Source organism: Convolutriloba macropyga, chromosome 7, assembly GCF_964194025.1.
Source record: "Convolutriloba macropyga chromosome 7, txConMacr16.3, whole genome shotgun sequence".
Taxonomy (NCBI): Eukaryota; Metazoa; Xenacoelomorpha; order Acoela; family Convolutidae; genus Convolutriloba; species Convolutriloba macropyga.
In genome coordinates this window covers 55649177-55661353 of record NC_134474.1, presented here as the reverse complement: position 1 = coordinate 55661353, position 12177 = coordinate 55649177, and the positions used below count along the sequence as shown (strand labels likewise).

Genomic DNA, 12177 nt, shown 5'->3' with positions numbered 1-12177 from the left:
TCTTCGGTGAATTCAGATAATGAAAATGAAATATTGCGGTTGTAAAAATTTTGTGTAATTAAAAAACATGTTAAACCGTTGCAATAATTTTAATTTTTTAGCGTAGCCCTGCTTTTTTGGTGCCAAATCGTACATTTGTTCCGGTCCCATCTTAGTGGGGGTTATATGATGGACTGGTTTTTTTTGGTTCAGTCAATTTTGTCCTTTCGATATATTCATCGTATAAAGTTGTGAGCGGTATAATTAGAAATCCTGCCCAGCAGTGAATATATAATCAAAATGATTTTTTTAGTCTTTTTTCAAGTATTTATCGAGGTATAATTTTTGTTCACTTTAGATTCTTTTCGTTGTTTTTAAGCACAATGTTTCTTTTTTTCTGCTCCAATTTTTTTTCAATTTATGTGCTAAAATTGTTAACAATACTGTAAATGTTTTTACCTCCGATGGAAAAGGAGGGTGACTGGAGATCAGATTTGTTTTTGATTAACATTTTGGCTAAGGTTTTCAAAATTCAACTTTTGTTAATAAGAAAGTCCGCCCACCAATAATGCATCTTTAGCCTACTTCTTTTGAAATTGAGGGAAATACAGACATGAAAATCGCTGACAAAGTCCTTGTTTACTCTGATGAGGTCTATTTCTACTTTGGCTTCCTCAGAAAGTAAAACTTTACTGGCGTTTTGCTAAAGAGATTTTTGCCAAATTTTGCATTCAATTATACGAACATTTACGTATTCTAAGTACACGCAGCAATAGCCAGGTCAATTATTGTCAATCGTTCTTTTTTGCGATCAAGAACGATTTGGATTGTATTGCGGCACTCTCGTTTAAATTTTTTCTCTCAACTCTTCTTATGACAGTTACAAAATTCCGTTTCCAAAGAAATTCTGTATCCAAAGAGAATCAGTCGAAAAAAATTATTTGCGTTCAAAGAAACCGTTAGCAGAAAAGTGTTTTAAGAGAATAACTCTAGTTTTTATTCCTTCAACAAATTGTTTTTGTAAATTTTGACGAACTCTTTGGTTTCGCCTGCATTTGTTTTTTTGTAGTTCCAAGACTCTGCCTTTATAATCAAAGCTCTATGTGGCTATCTAATGAAGTAGAGGCGAACCTCTCTAATGGTTTTAATGATAACTTATGGCTCTTATGTCTCCGAATATGTTTTTTAAAAAAGATATTGATGAATTTTTGAAGTATGCAACATTTTGAAGCACATATCGGTCAAATTTTTTAATACACTCCTCAGAAAGTAGTCCCAAGTTTTTTTTGATGTAATTTAATATAATATAATATACCTAGGAATTTTGTTCAACAGAGAGCTCTTCTATCTTTTGATATATTTGTTTCAAAAGGTATCAGTGGACTGTTGAATTTTTTCACATTTTCAATCTTTTTTCTGTCAACCTGTAGCTTAGTCTTATCACAGGCAGGTTCATTCTTCTTTCGACTGAAACTATGTTGATTTATTTAGTGATTATATTTGAAAAATGGTTTTTTTACTTTGATACTACGAGTTTTCTTTAAAATTCCATCACTTTTTCAGTATTTTCTTATTTAATGATGTTTGTTTTTAGTTTCTCGTCACGATATTGCCTTATTGACAGGCTTGATCCCAATAAAATAAATGCTACTTTTTCAGCGGAGACCTCAGAGTATTAAAGGCTTGGCCGCTTTTCTCTCAAGTTTTAATGAATATTTCATATTTTTATTGTATTTGGTATCTTTTGTAGTCGCATGATATATCATGAACATTGACGGGGTTTTCTGTGGAGCTATAAGTGAACTCATTTTTAATATTGAGTTGTTATTTGTTTTCATTGAAATAGAATCTATTTGTTTTCAAAAGTATCGATTTAATTATGAATTTTACACTTTTTGTTTTATTTTTCGCCTTGTAACTTAGTTTCAAATTAGACAAGTCAAGTCCCATAAACTTTCTATTAAAGCAAATAACTTTTAACGGTTTTTCCACAAATGCTATTTTTACTTTGTTCTAACCAGAACTTTTGTGCAAATGCACATTACCGAGCCTCCTTGTTTGTTTTTCAATCACATTTTGGTCAAAGCAAAGAAGCTGATGAAAAAAATCAAAGATAAAAAATATTTTGAGAAGTAGGAAACTAATACAAACACCTGCCGTTATCAACGTTAAACGGAGTCGGTAAAATTTATCAATTTGATATTCAAAAGGGAAATTCAAAAACTTTCTCAGAGGGTCTTAAAGTTAATGACTTAGATTATCAATAACTTTAAAAATCATTATTCACTTCGGATCCTATTTGAGAGAAGTTTTCATTTAATAAGGAAACTACTCTTAGCATGGTAGCTTTTTCTGCAAATGAATGATCCCCATCTAAATTTTCGAACACTGGTAGTTCCTTATTCCAAATTTGATGTAGCATAAATGGATTTCCGTCGTAAAACTGACGGTGTATTTGTAGTTATTATAAGTAATATTTAAACGTTTATGATTTTTCACTTATTCATATTTTTCTCACTTTGAGATAAAAGTCATTTTTATTCATGGACCAGATTACTTTGTTCATTGAGAGATCAGCTTTACATTCTTTAATCATCTTTGAATAAGCAGTTCGTCACTGGGCATGCAATAATTATTGAACGCCTAAGATAGATGCTTATTTCGTGAATGCTCTCTCTCTCTCCATTTTAGGTTCAAGACAGCTTTCATGAAGACAGTGTGCTGTACCAAGAGTTGGGTCATAACAGGTTATTAAACATAAACATTTTGATCCCCCCTCTTGACGTTACTTAGATTAGCAGAACTGATAGCTTTTCTGCTCTTTTTAACGCGTAACAATTTTAATTAATTGAAGTCGATATTTATTTATATATGTATTTATTGATAGAAAATGACAGCTGAGAACAGGCTACTGTAATTGCATTGCAGACTATAAAGTCTAATGCTGCTCCGCTGTGATTACCCAGAAACAGAATTATTATTATTATTATTATTAAGATTGTTAAGCTGTTTTGCATCCAGTTTTAAAATTTTTTAAAGGTTTTTTTCAGTGCTTATGTTAGACGCAATTGTCATTTAGCTGTTTCTTGTTCGTTTGAGGTGGCACTTCAAATGGAGTTGACAAGTTAGTCCTGGATGCTCTAAAGGAGGCCCAACTACTCTCTTGGATGGGAAGTGATGCGCCCAAATTCAGGATAATCGGATTCCCCAACTGGAACTGTGTCAGGGGACATGAGAAGATCAGTAGACTGGTTAGAGCATCCACTAGAGTGCCAAATTTATTAATATTACCCAATATGTCAGTTGAGGTTGTTGTATAAGAGTTATTTACAGGTATCGAGTAAAGACAGAATTTGATTCCAATTGAGAGCTCCAAGTGTTGATTTGGATTTAAGTAAACGCAGTTCTGAAAAGCGAATCACGGCTTCTGAAATGTAAAGACGAAATTGGCTGAAGAAATGCATGAATTATGGCTTTTAGCTTTCCAATAGCATCAAAACATCTGTTCCTTGGAAGCTAATAACTATCCATAAGTGAGAGCTGAGAGCATTGGTGAGATCTAGTAATCCTTTTTTAGATTAACTCATTTATATTTCTACAAAAAATGCTAAGGCACTGACGAGAACCGAATTGAATTGAGTTTGAAATGGACAAAAATTGATCTGTCAATTTACTTTTCCAGCGTTTTTGAACTGTCAGAACGTTCAATATAGTTGTTAATGTACAGCATAGTTTGTAAAACGTGTGAATCTAGAATCTCATTCGAGACCACGAATTAAATGGTAATTTTTGAGCGCAAACGTTATTTTTTTTAATAGAAACGCCTAAGAAAATCTGAATTTTGTAACGTTCTTTTTTCCCGCTCTTGAGCATCAACATTTTGTAACAGTGCAATAATCAGCTCCAATGGAAAATTCCGTTCAAGTTCCGTCTTAAGTGTGTTCTTTTATCTCTCAGAGAGCTGATTGTTCCGACCCAACATTAGTGGGAGGGAGAAACTATATACTCAATTGTTTTTTTGTTATGCAGTCAATTTTCGCCGATAGACATATTCATCGAAGAGAGGCGTGAGTGGTATCATTAAAAAGCTTGTCCAGCGTAGAAAACAGAATTGAAAAGACTCTTTCTAATTTGGTTTTCAGCGGGGATATATCGAGGTTAAAATTTTGTGAATCGTAGACCAATTTCCGTTAATTTATTCACTTTTTCAGTAATTTTGCTGAATTTTTTGTTAATTTTGCTATTTTTTTAGATTGTGAACAAGAGTGTTAGTGCTTTTACCTCTTAAGATAGAATGCTGAATGGTTTGATCCGAATTTGTGCTATAGTTTTGTTTTTTTCCGAATTTCAGATCTTCTCATCAAGAATGGTGTCCAATTTCATATTTTAGGCCACTTTGATTAAGTTTGCCAGAAACCGAGGCCCGAAAAGTTCTAGCACAATCTTTTAAAACTCCAAAGGAGGGCCTTTTGTTTCCGATTTGTGTAAAAGCCTTCTTTACTTAAAACGTTTCACGTTTGTTGCTAAATTAATTCGATCTGTATCTGAAATTCATGATTTATTTATGATATTTTGAGATTTTTCGTTTGCTAAACAATGTTTTATTCTCGACGTTAAACCGAATACTTTTCTGATTGTATTGGTTTACAATGATTAAAAAAAATAAAATTATTTTTTTCTTAACGGCCGAAGAAAATGATTTCAAATCAAAGCTTGTTTAACGCAAGTCGAATTCTCTTGAAAATATGCTTCAGTGAACAAAACATGTTGAAATGAGCTCAAGGTTTTTAAGCCTTAGACGAGCTTTTCTTTAAAAGAAAAACTTTTTTGATTTTTCGTGTTTTGGCTGCACTTTTTGCAGTCTTATAGCTTAGCCTGAATAATCCAAAAAATCCGATTGATTTCTCAATCTGATATAAAAACGGTATCGTCTTTTCAGTTGGTAAATATTGCCTCTTATGACTTTGTATAAATTTGTTTTAAAGTATCGCTGAACTTTTGAACATTCTTCTTATATTTATAATTCGGTCGACCTGTAAGTCAATCTCAGTAAAAACAATTCAATCTCCTTTTCATGGGAAAAACAAGGTTTTTTCTATAAAGGATTTAATTTTAACATATAGTTTTTTGTTTTGGTTCTATGAGTTTTTGAAAAAATTTTGTGATTTTTGGATTTTCGCCCATTTTCGATAAACATTTTTCTTTGGTTGACAAATTATCACAATAAAGACCAGTCCAATTGACGTCTAAAGAATAGAGAAATGCGTAATGGAACATAATTAATGTTTTTGGTCAATATTTTTGGTTTTGAAGGCTCCGAAACCATTCAATAGCAAAACATTGAATAGAAGTTCTGATATCCACCTGCGTTTGTTGTTCTTATTGTTATCGCTCAAGATATCCTAGAAGTTGAAAGATCTCACTGACTTTTGTCAAATTATTGAAGGACTCAATTCAAAAACTTCATATTAGAGTTTTAAAGGTTTTAAAATGACTTTCAGAAGAAACTTTTCAGAAAAAGGATTTTTGAAGTTTCCCCTTTTTGTTATCAATTTTGACATCATGTAATTTAGTCTCATTATCAAATGGTGTCATCAACTTTTTGCTGAGCCACATAATTTTTTGTTTGTCTATCAACTGATGTCTTTATGGCTTAGACAATTGCATTTTATAGTAATTTTTTGAGTTTTCCCTACTCGTCAAATTCAAGTTTTCTGTCTTTATCACTTACAATCATTAGAGAAATTACCCATCGATATTCAATTGAGTCCCAAATAAAGAAACAAAAAACCTTTTAATTGCTCATCTCATAGTGTTTATTGGTTTTTATAATCTCAAAGTCTTAATGGCCTCAATGATGTTGGTTCGTAAAAATAGTTTGTTAAATTTTGAGTTATGTCCCGTTTTATTGTTCTGTGCAGTCTTCTGACGTAATGTCATTAATAACGAGCCCCGTTGGATTCTTAAATAGTTGCAAATAATGCAGTTTTTGTTTTAGTTGAAAGCTTACGCATTTTGACTTTTGAATTAATCATTGGATTTGTAAGCTTCATCATTTTTTCCTCCTTTCTGTTAATAGGTAGCTAAGTGTCGGTAAAGGCAGGCCTTATTATCTCTCTAGCCAGCCGAAGTCCAACATTTATAACTGTTTTGTTTTCAACTAATGGTTTCCTGGTTTTGATGTAAGCATTTTGAATATAAAAATGCAGCTTTTGGTATTTGCGAATTCTTTGAGGTTAATCTTTGTTAGCTTCACAGAATAACAATATAATGAGGAGGTCCCTTTAGCGTTGAAAGATTGCGCAATTGAACCTAAGTAAGATTTTTAGTGAATAGGCAATCGTTATAAAGGCTGTGACAATTTTCTCTTGCTAAATTGTTTGATTTTTTAAAAAAACTTTGCATGTTAGTCGATTTTTTTGGATCGGCATGACATAATCTGGATTAAATAGGTCTGAATTGCTTTCGTTAGTGGTTTTTTTAATAACAAATTCCGACGGCTTGCTCAATTATACATCAAAAGGTAAAAATGAACCCTCTTAACCACTTCAGTTAATGCCTATTGGTTTTAATCAGTTAGAAAATAATGTTTTGCAATAATGGAAACATATTTTTGAACTTTTCCTTTCCTCCCTTTTTTTTGAATTGTTGTGAAGTCTCATCGAAGACAGGTCTCATATCTTTTTTGGTATAGTACAGATTAATATGTTTCGTTTATGTGTTACCTGATGCTATATTGATTTTGTTATATTATTTTCTTCTAAACAGAGACATTTTTGAGTGTAATTAATGTTTGATTGATCCTGATTAAAATTTTATGTTTGTTTTGTCTCGTAGTCTCATTGTTGGCAGGTTTCATCAACCCTCTAATGCGTCGTTACTTTTTTTGGTTGTTTTTTGAACAGTATTATTTTTGTGAATTATTGAAAGTTTTCTCTCTGCTGATGAGCGGGGTTGTTGCATTATTTGAAAACGCACATTATTGAGCCTCCTCGCTTAACTTTAACTAACAACGGTGAAAAATGCCTAAAAGTGACTTGTTCCGGCAATATTCGAAAAATCTGTTTTCCTCTTCCTTTTTTGTTCTTTTCTTTATCTTTCTTTTTTTTCCTCTTTTTTCGCAAATGCATTCGGCAGACCTTGTATTTAAATTTTACTTAGATAAATTTTTACGGACGCTGAGAAAAGACGATTATAACTTCATTAAATTCAACGTCTTTTAACAAGGTCTTTTAATTTTCCTCGCCTTTTTTTTACAAATCAGCTTCGGCAAATTGAACTGAAGAGCTAAACTGGTGTTTTAGTGATTAATAATTATCAACTACTTGTTGCAGAACAATGGATAGATTCCTATTTGATAGTGTTTTCAGTATTTTTTGAACTAAAGCCTGATTGCGTTTCATTTTATTCTTATTTTCTGGAGGTTTTCGACGTCGCCCTCTTGAAAACTCTTAACCTTCTCACAATCTTGTAATATCTGAATATGTAAAATAGCCCGCTACTGTTTCTTTGAGTTAATTCTTAGAAACCATGGAAGATACAAGAAATAAAGAAAACATGAGGCAACAGTTATCTGAACTTTTAATGCTATAAAAAATTTTTGGCTTATATTTTGAAATCAAGATTTGATAGGGATGAAAAAAGTGACATCTTCTTGGTCAACATAATTCCGGAAAAAACAAAATTTTACTTTTACCCACTGAAGCTATGAGCGCGAATCAATTGACCGACTACCACCTGAAATAGCATATTTGAGAAGGAATTTTGGAAAAACGACCTTCAAATAGACATGAAAATTGTACATGTTCAAACCCGAAGAGCCAATGACATAATATTATAATAATAATAATAAATTGTTTCCTTCAGTCAATAGGTAGCTTCACAATTACCTTTACAAATACCATCACATATTTGACTGTGGGAGATCACTATTGGGCCGATGGCCCGTTCTCAAGTGTCTCCTTAACTTTATCTGGATGAAAGTGATTCAAAATGAAAAAAAGAGGAAGCACTGTTTGTCAAGGTACTATTAAACCTAGCAGTAAAATCCTTATTCTGGTTTTGGAACGCCTTTGAATTGTAATATTAAAACTCATAAAACAGTCTGATTATGTCCTCATTACCCAAAATATAATTATCTAGAAATTGATGAGAGAAATTTTTTGTTTCGGCATTAGACATGTTTTCAATCTTTTCGATTATTTCATCATCGTAACCTAGAAGCATTCTTAAGACTCGCCTAATCCTAACTACTACTGAAAAACTGTGAAACAGAATTTTACCTAGAGTTATTTTGTTTTTAATCAACCGCTTCCTTTTTCTAAGGCAGTTTTGCATTGAAAAACCCTTTGAAATTGGTGAAATTTTAGAATGTCCCCTTATGTTTTTTAGTGTTTGCTTAAGTACCTCAAAGGCATGTAACTCTGATGCTAAATAGATCCTGTGTTTTACTCGTTCTTTGTAATTGCTTTCAAACTTTTTTCGATGAAAAATTAGCCGCACGATACGTTTGACAACTTTGTCTATTTCCTTAATTGTTGTGATTGTTGTTGACCCGTATATCAAGACTCCGTATTGTACTATTGGTTGTATGTATGTTCTAAATGCTTTTATCATGTGTGATTCTCTCAAAACTTGTTCAGTTTATAAAAGATAGAACAATTCGATAAAAGTTTTGTGACAACAAGCTTTGAGTGCTTTGAGAAACGTAGTTCATTATCTATCGTGATGCCCAGGTATTTGAAATTTTGTTTTTCCTCAATTTTTTGTGTTTTTATGAGTGTTCTTGACACAGCATTTTTAATTTTTCGTTATATAAAGCTTGCTTTTTCCTTGTTCAGCGTTAGTTTGTTTTTTAGAATTGTTAGTTGCTTTAGTTTATTAGAAAAATAATTGGCTAGAATATTCTTTCCGTTTTTGAAGAGAAACATCAACCATTATGTCAGTAGGTCAATTTTCATGTTAATAAAGGCTGGTCAATCTGCTAGCGTTCTAAGAGATTGGCTAAAAGTGTTTAAAAACTGCCGAATTATAATTTATTGTTTGGTATATAGAAGCATTCTTTCATTTACACTCTATTTGTATCAAATAGCAAATAGATGTTATATAAATTACAGGGAATGCATGCCTATATAGCTTTCTTAGATTCTTGGAAAAAATCAATATAAGTACGGTAAGACCTTAGCAAAAACTTTTTAGCAAGGTTTTGTTAAGATACTTGAACAGAAATCAAGGTCTTGGTAGCATGCGGTGGTAACAAGTTTTATTTCATTGGTTCCTAGGTATATGACAACCCGCGTGGTCTGACAGTGGAGTATGTTGTACAGAAGAACACACATACAGACGAGGACCACTTTGAACCATCTCTCAATCCCCTCATCTCACACTTTCTATGTATCGAAGGAGGACTCAAGGGGGTCAAGGTACGCAGAGAGTTAACACAAGTTGCTGGTTTTAGTTTTTAAAAATCCAAATAGAGCGTAGAAACATGAATGATTTTTTTCCTGCCGCTCATTCATTTATTGTAAACTATGGAGAGAAAAGAAAATATGTAAAAAAGTTAAAATTTAATGAACAGAGGGGAAACATAGAAAACAAGGTATTTTAGGCAACCTTAAATTCTTTTCCTCCCAGTGATAGAAATAAATAAAGTTGCTGCAATTTGCAGAGAGACTTGCGACGGAGAATTTTCACGATCTATTCCTTTTTGAGATTTTGGAAGAGACGGATAATAAAATCAATTAAATTGCTGTTTGCATTGCAAAGCATAGCAACTGTTCGAATTCAAGCCTTTCGCCTACAACAAGATCAACCATTGCCCAAAAATGTGTGTTTGAAGGGATTTTCAAATTGCGTTTTTATTTCGATATGCACAAACAAACACACACAATAATAAATTGTTCTCAAGTATGTATAAACAAACAACATTGTTCAATGAGGTTTACATATACATACTCAAAAGGCCATCAAAAGGCAAAAAAAGCCTAGTCGTGTGATGCTTTTGGGAAGCAGTTTGTTATCAAATAGGGGTGGGGGTAGGGTTTTGATATTGGTTTGTTTTTAAGGTTAAATAGATTGAGTGACAGCAAGTACACGTGAGGAAACAGTTGAGTTTTTGCAAAAGGATAAAAATAAAAAAAATATTGTTTTAGACAATTGCTCAAAAAAAACTAATAAAAAAGTTCTATGATATCATTTCCTTGTATAAAATTTTCAAGAAAAGTATGGTGGTGTGTATTAATTCCAGATTTGTAGCAACTCTTTATAAAGTGAACATATTTTGAGTCGAAATTAAGTATATAGTTTAGCAATTTCCTTATTCGTATTCCAATTCTCTTTGGGTTGATACCAGTAAATTGATTGCTAGGTTTTAGTTTCTCACTTGTTGTTCTTTTCTCATCTAGCCTCACAAGCTCTGAATCCTCAATAAACCTGTTAAAAACTTCATTTTTATGTTCCCGCCCAATTGTTTTGGTTAAAAATTTTAAAAGCTCATAAATATGCAGCTTTCACCAGGAAGATTCCATATTTTCCCCCTTCGTTCGCTGTTGATTGATGACTTTGTTTCCTGAAAATAATTTGCGTAATTTGTTTAATTTTTACTTCGATAAACTTCGGGCTTGTCTTGTTTGCAGTTCCGTAAATAAGCACTCCATATTGTATAACCGGTTGAACAAAAGACTTATATACTAAAACTAATTGTTTAATACTCAATGTAAACCTCAGTTTGTAGAACAATCCCGTAAATGTGGTCAATTTTGCAGCGACGCTATTTATGTGTTTTTTGAAATCCAATTTTTTGTCCAGCAAAACGCCTAGATACTTTACTTCGCTGCTCTTTTTAAGGGTTGCATTGTTCAGTCTTAGAACATTCATCATAGTTTTAAAACCTACGTTTAGATTAATCGTTTTTCAACATTGAGCGTCAGCTTGTTATTGCTTAAGTAGAGGCCAATGTTGTCAATATCACTTTGAAAAAGAACTTCATTTGCATTTTTTTTTTGGCTGCAGAGCAGTATCGTCGGCATAGAGCGTTATTGTAGAGCAGTTGCATTGTTGTCTGATGTCATTGACGTATATGATGAAAAGTAGTGGTCCTAAAACTGAACCTTGCGGCACGCCAAACGTAACAGTTTTCGGACTTGTTCTTGCAGCACCATATCTAAAAATTTTTTTTCTGTCAGATAAGTAAGATTTCAAAATTTCAAGCATTGGGCCTCTCAAACCTATGTTAGCAATTTTTCAAAGTAGTAAGTTATGATCAACCGTGTCAAATGCCTTTTTCAAATCTAGAAGCAAACCTATCGATCACTTTGGCTGGTTTTCTAAAGTGTCCCTAGCGTTTTCAACAAAATGCGCTACTGCATCAATTGTTCCTCTTTGTCGTCGGAAACCATATTGATTTGCATCCAGGAGATCAAGAACTTCCAAACAATTAGATATTTTGTTGTACAGAAATGTTTCAAAGACTTTTGCAACAGTTGGAAGTAGAGAAATTGGTCTGAAGTTAGATGGTTCCTGGACATCACCACTTTTATGTACTGCTACTATGATAGCTTCTTTCAGGCAAGGTGGAAAACTTCTTTCATCGATACATTTGTTGATTGATTTTGTTAGTATTGGCACAATTACCCATTCGAGTTTCTTCAAAAAAAGTTGTTCAATTCAAAGCAATCTGTGCTATATTTGGTTCGCATTTTATTTTTTATTTCCCGTACTTCCAGCGAAGTGGCCCTGGTTAGTCGCATTGATTGTACACTAATACTACTGCTTTTAGAAAAATTCTCACTTTTAGACTCAAAATTTGATGCTAAGATTTCACCAACTGTAGAGAGATAGTCTATGAATTTATCAGCTGTCTCTTTATTGAGCCTATCTTGCGATGCAACTTTGCCTTTTAATCTGCAAATGCAGTCAAAAAGAGATTTAGAGTTTTTCTGACCATCTGCATTCATTAACCGCTGATAATACATTTCCTTTTTTCTTCTGATCAGTTTTTGCAGCTTGTTACGTAGTGATTGAATTTGTGAATTTGAGTTGTTCGTTTTTGTCTTTTGTTCTCATAAAATTTTGGTATTGTTGTCGTTTCTTGGTAGCTAGATGTTTTATTTCGTTGTCAATCCACAATTTTTTATTTTTTGCACCTTTACAAATTTTTGTAGGGACAAATTTTTCAACACAATTTTTCAAGAGAAACTG

General features: G+C 32.6%; 1 protein-coding gene across 5 annotated transcripts in view; it reads left to right on the top strand.

Annotated features, from left to right (window-relative positions):
- LOC142342384 (transient receptor potential cation channel subfamily M member 3-like) overlaps window positions 1–12177 on the top strand; it is a 97729-nt gene that overhangs the window by 50080 nt on the left and 35472 nt on the right. For 4 of the 5 annotated variants that reach the window (XM_075393695.1, XM_075393698.1, XM_075393696.1 and 1 more), the window contains exons 6-8: window positions 2671–2726; window positions 3079–3230; window positions 9261–9401. In XM_075393695.1, the coding sequence (XP_075249810.1) occupies window positions 2671–2726; window positions 3079–3230; window positions 9261–9401 (349 nt within the window). The remainder of the gene's footprint in view (window positions 1–2670; window positions 2727–3078; window positions 3231–9260; window positions 9402–12177) is intronic. The other variant, XM_075393697.1, reaches the window with a different exon arrangement.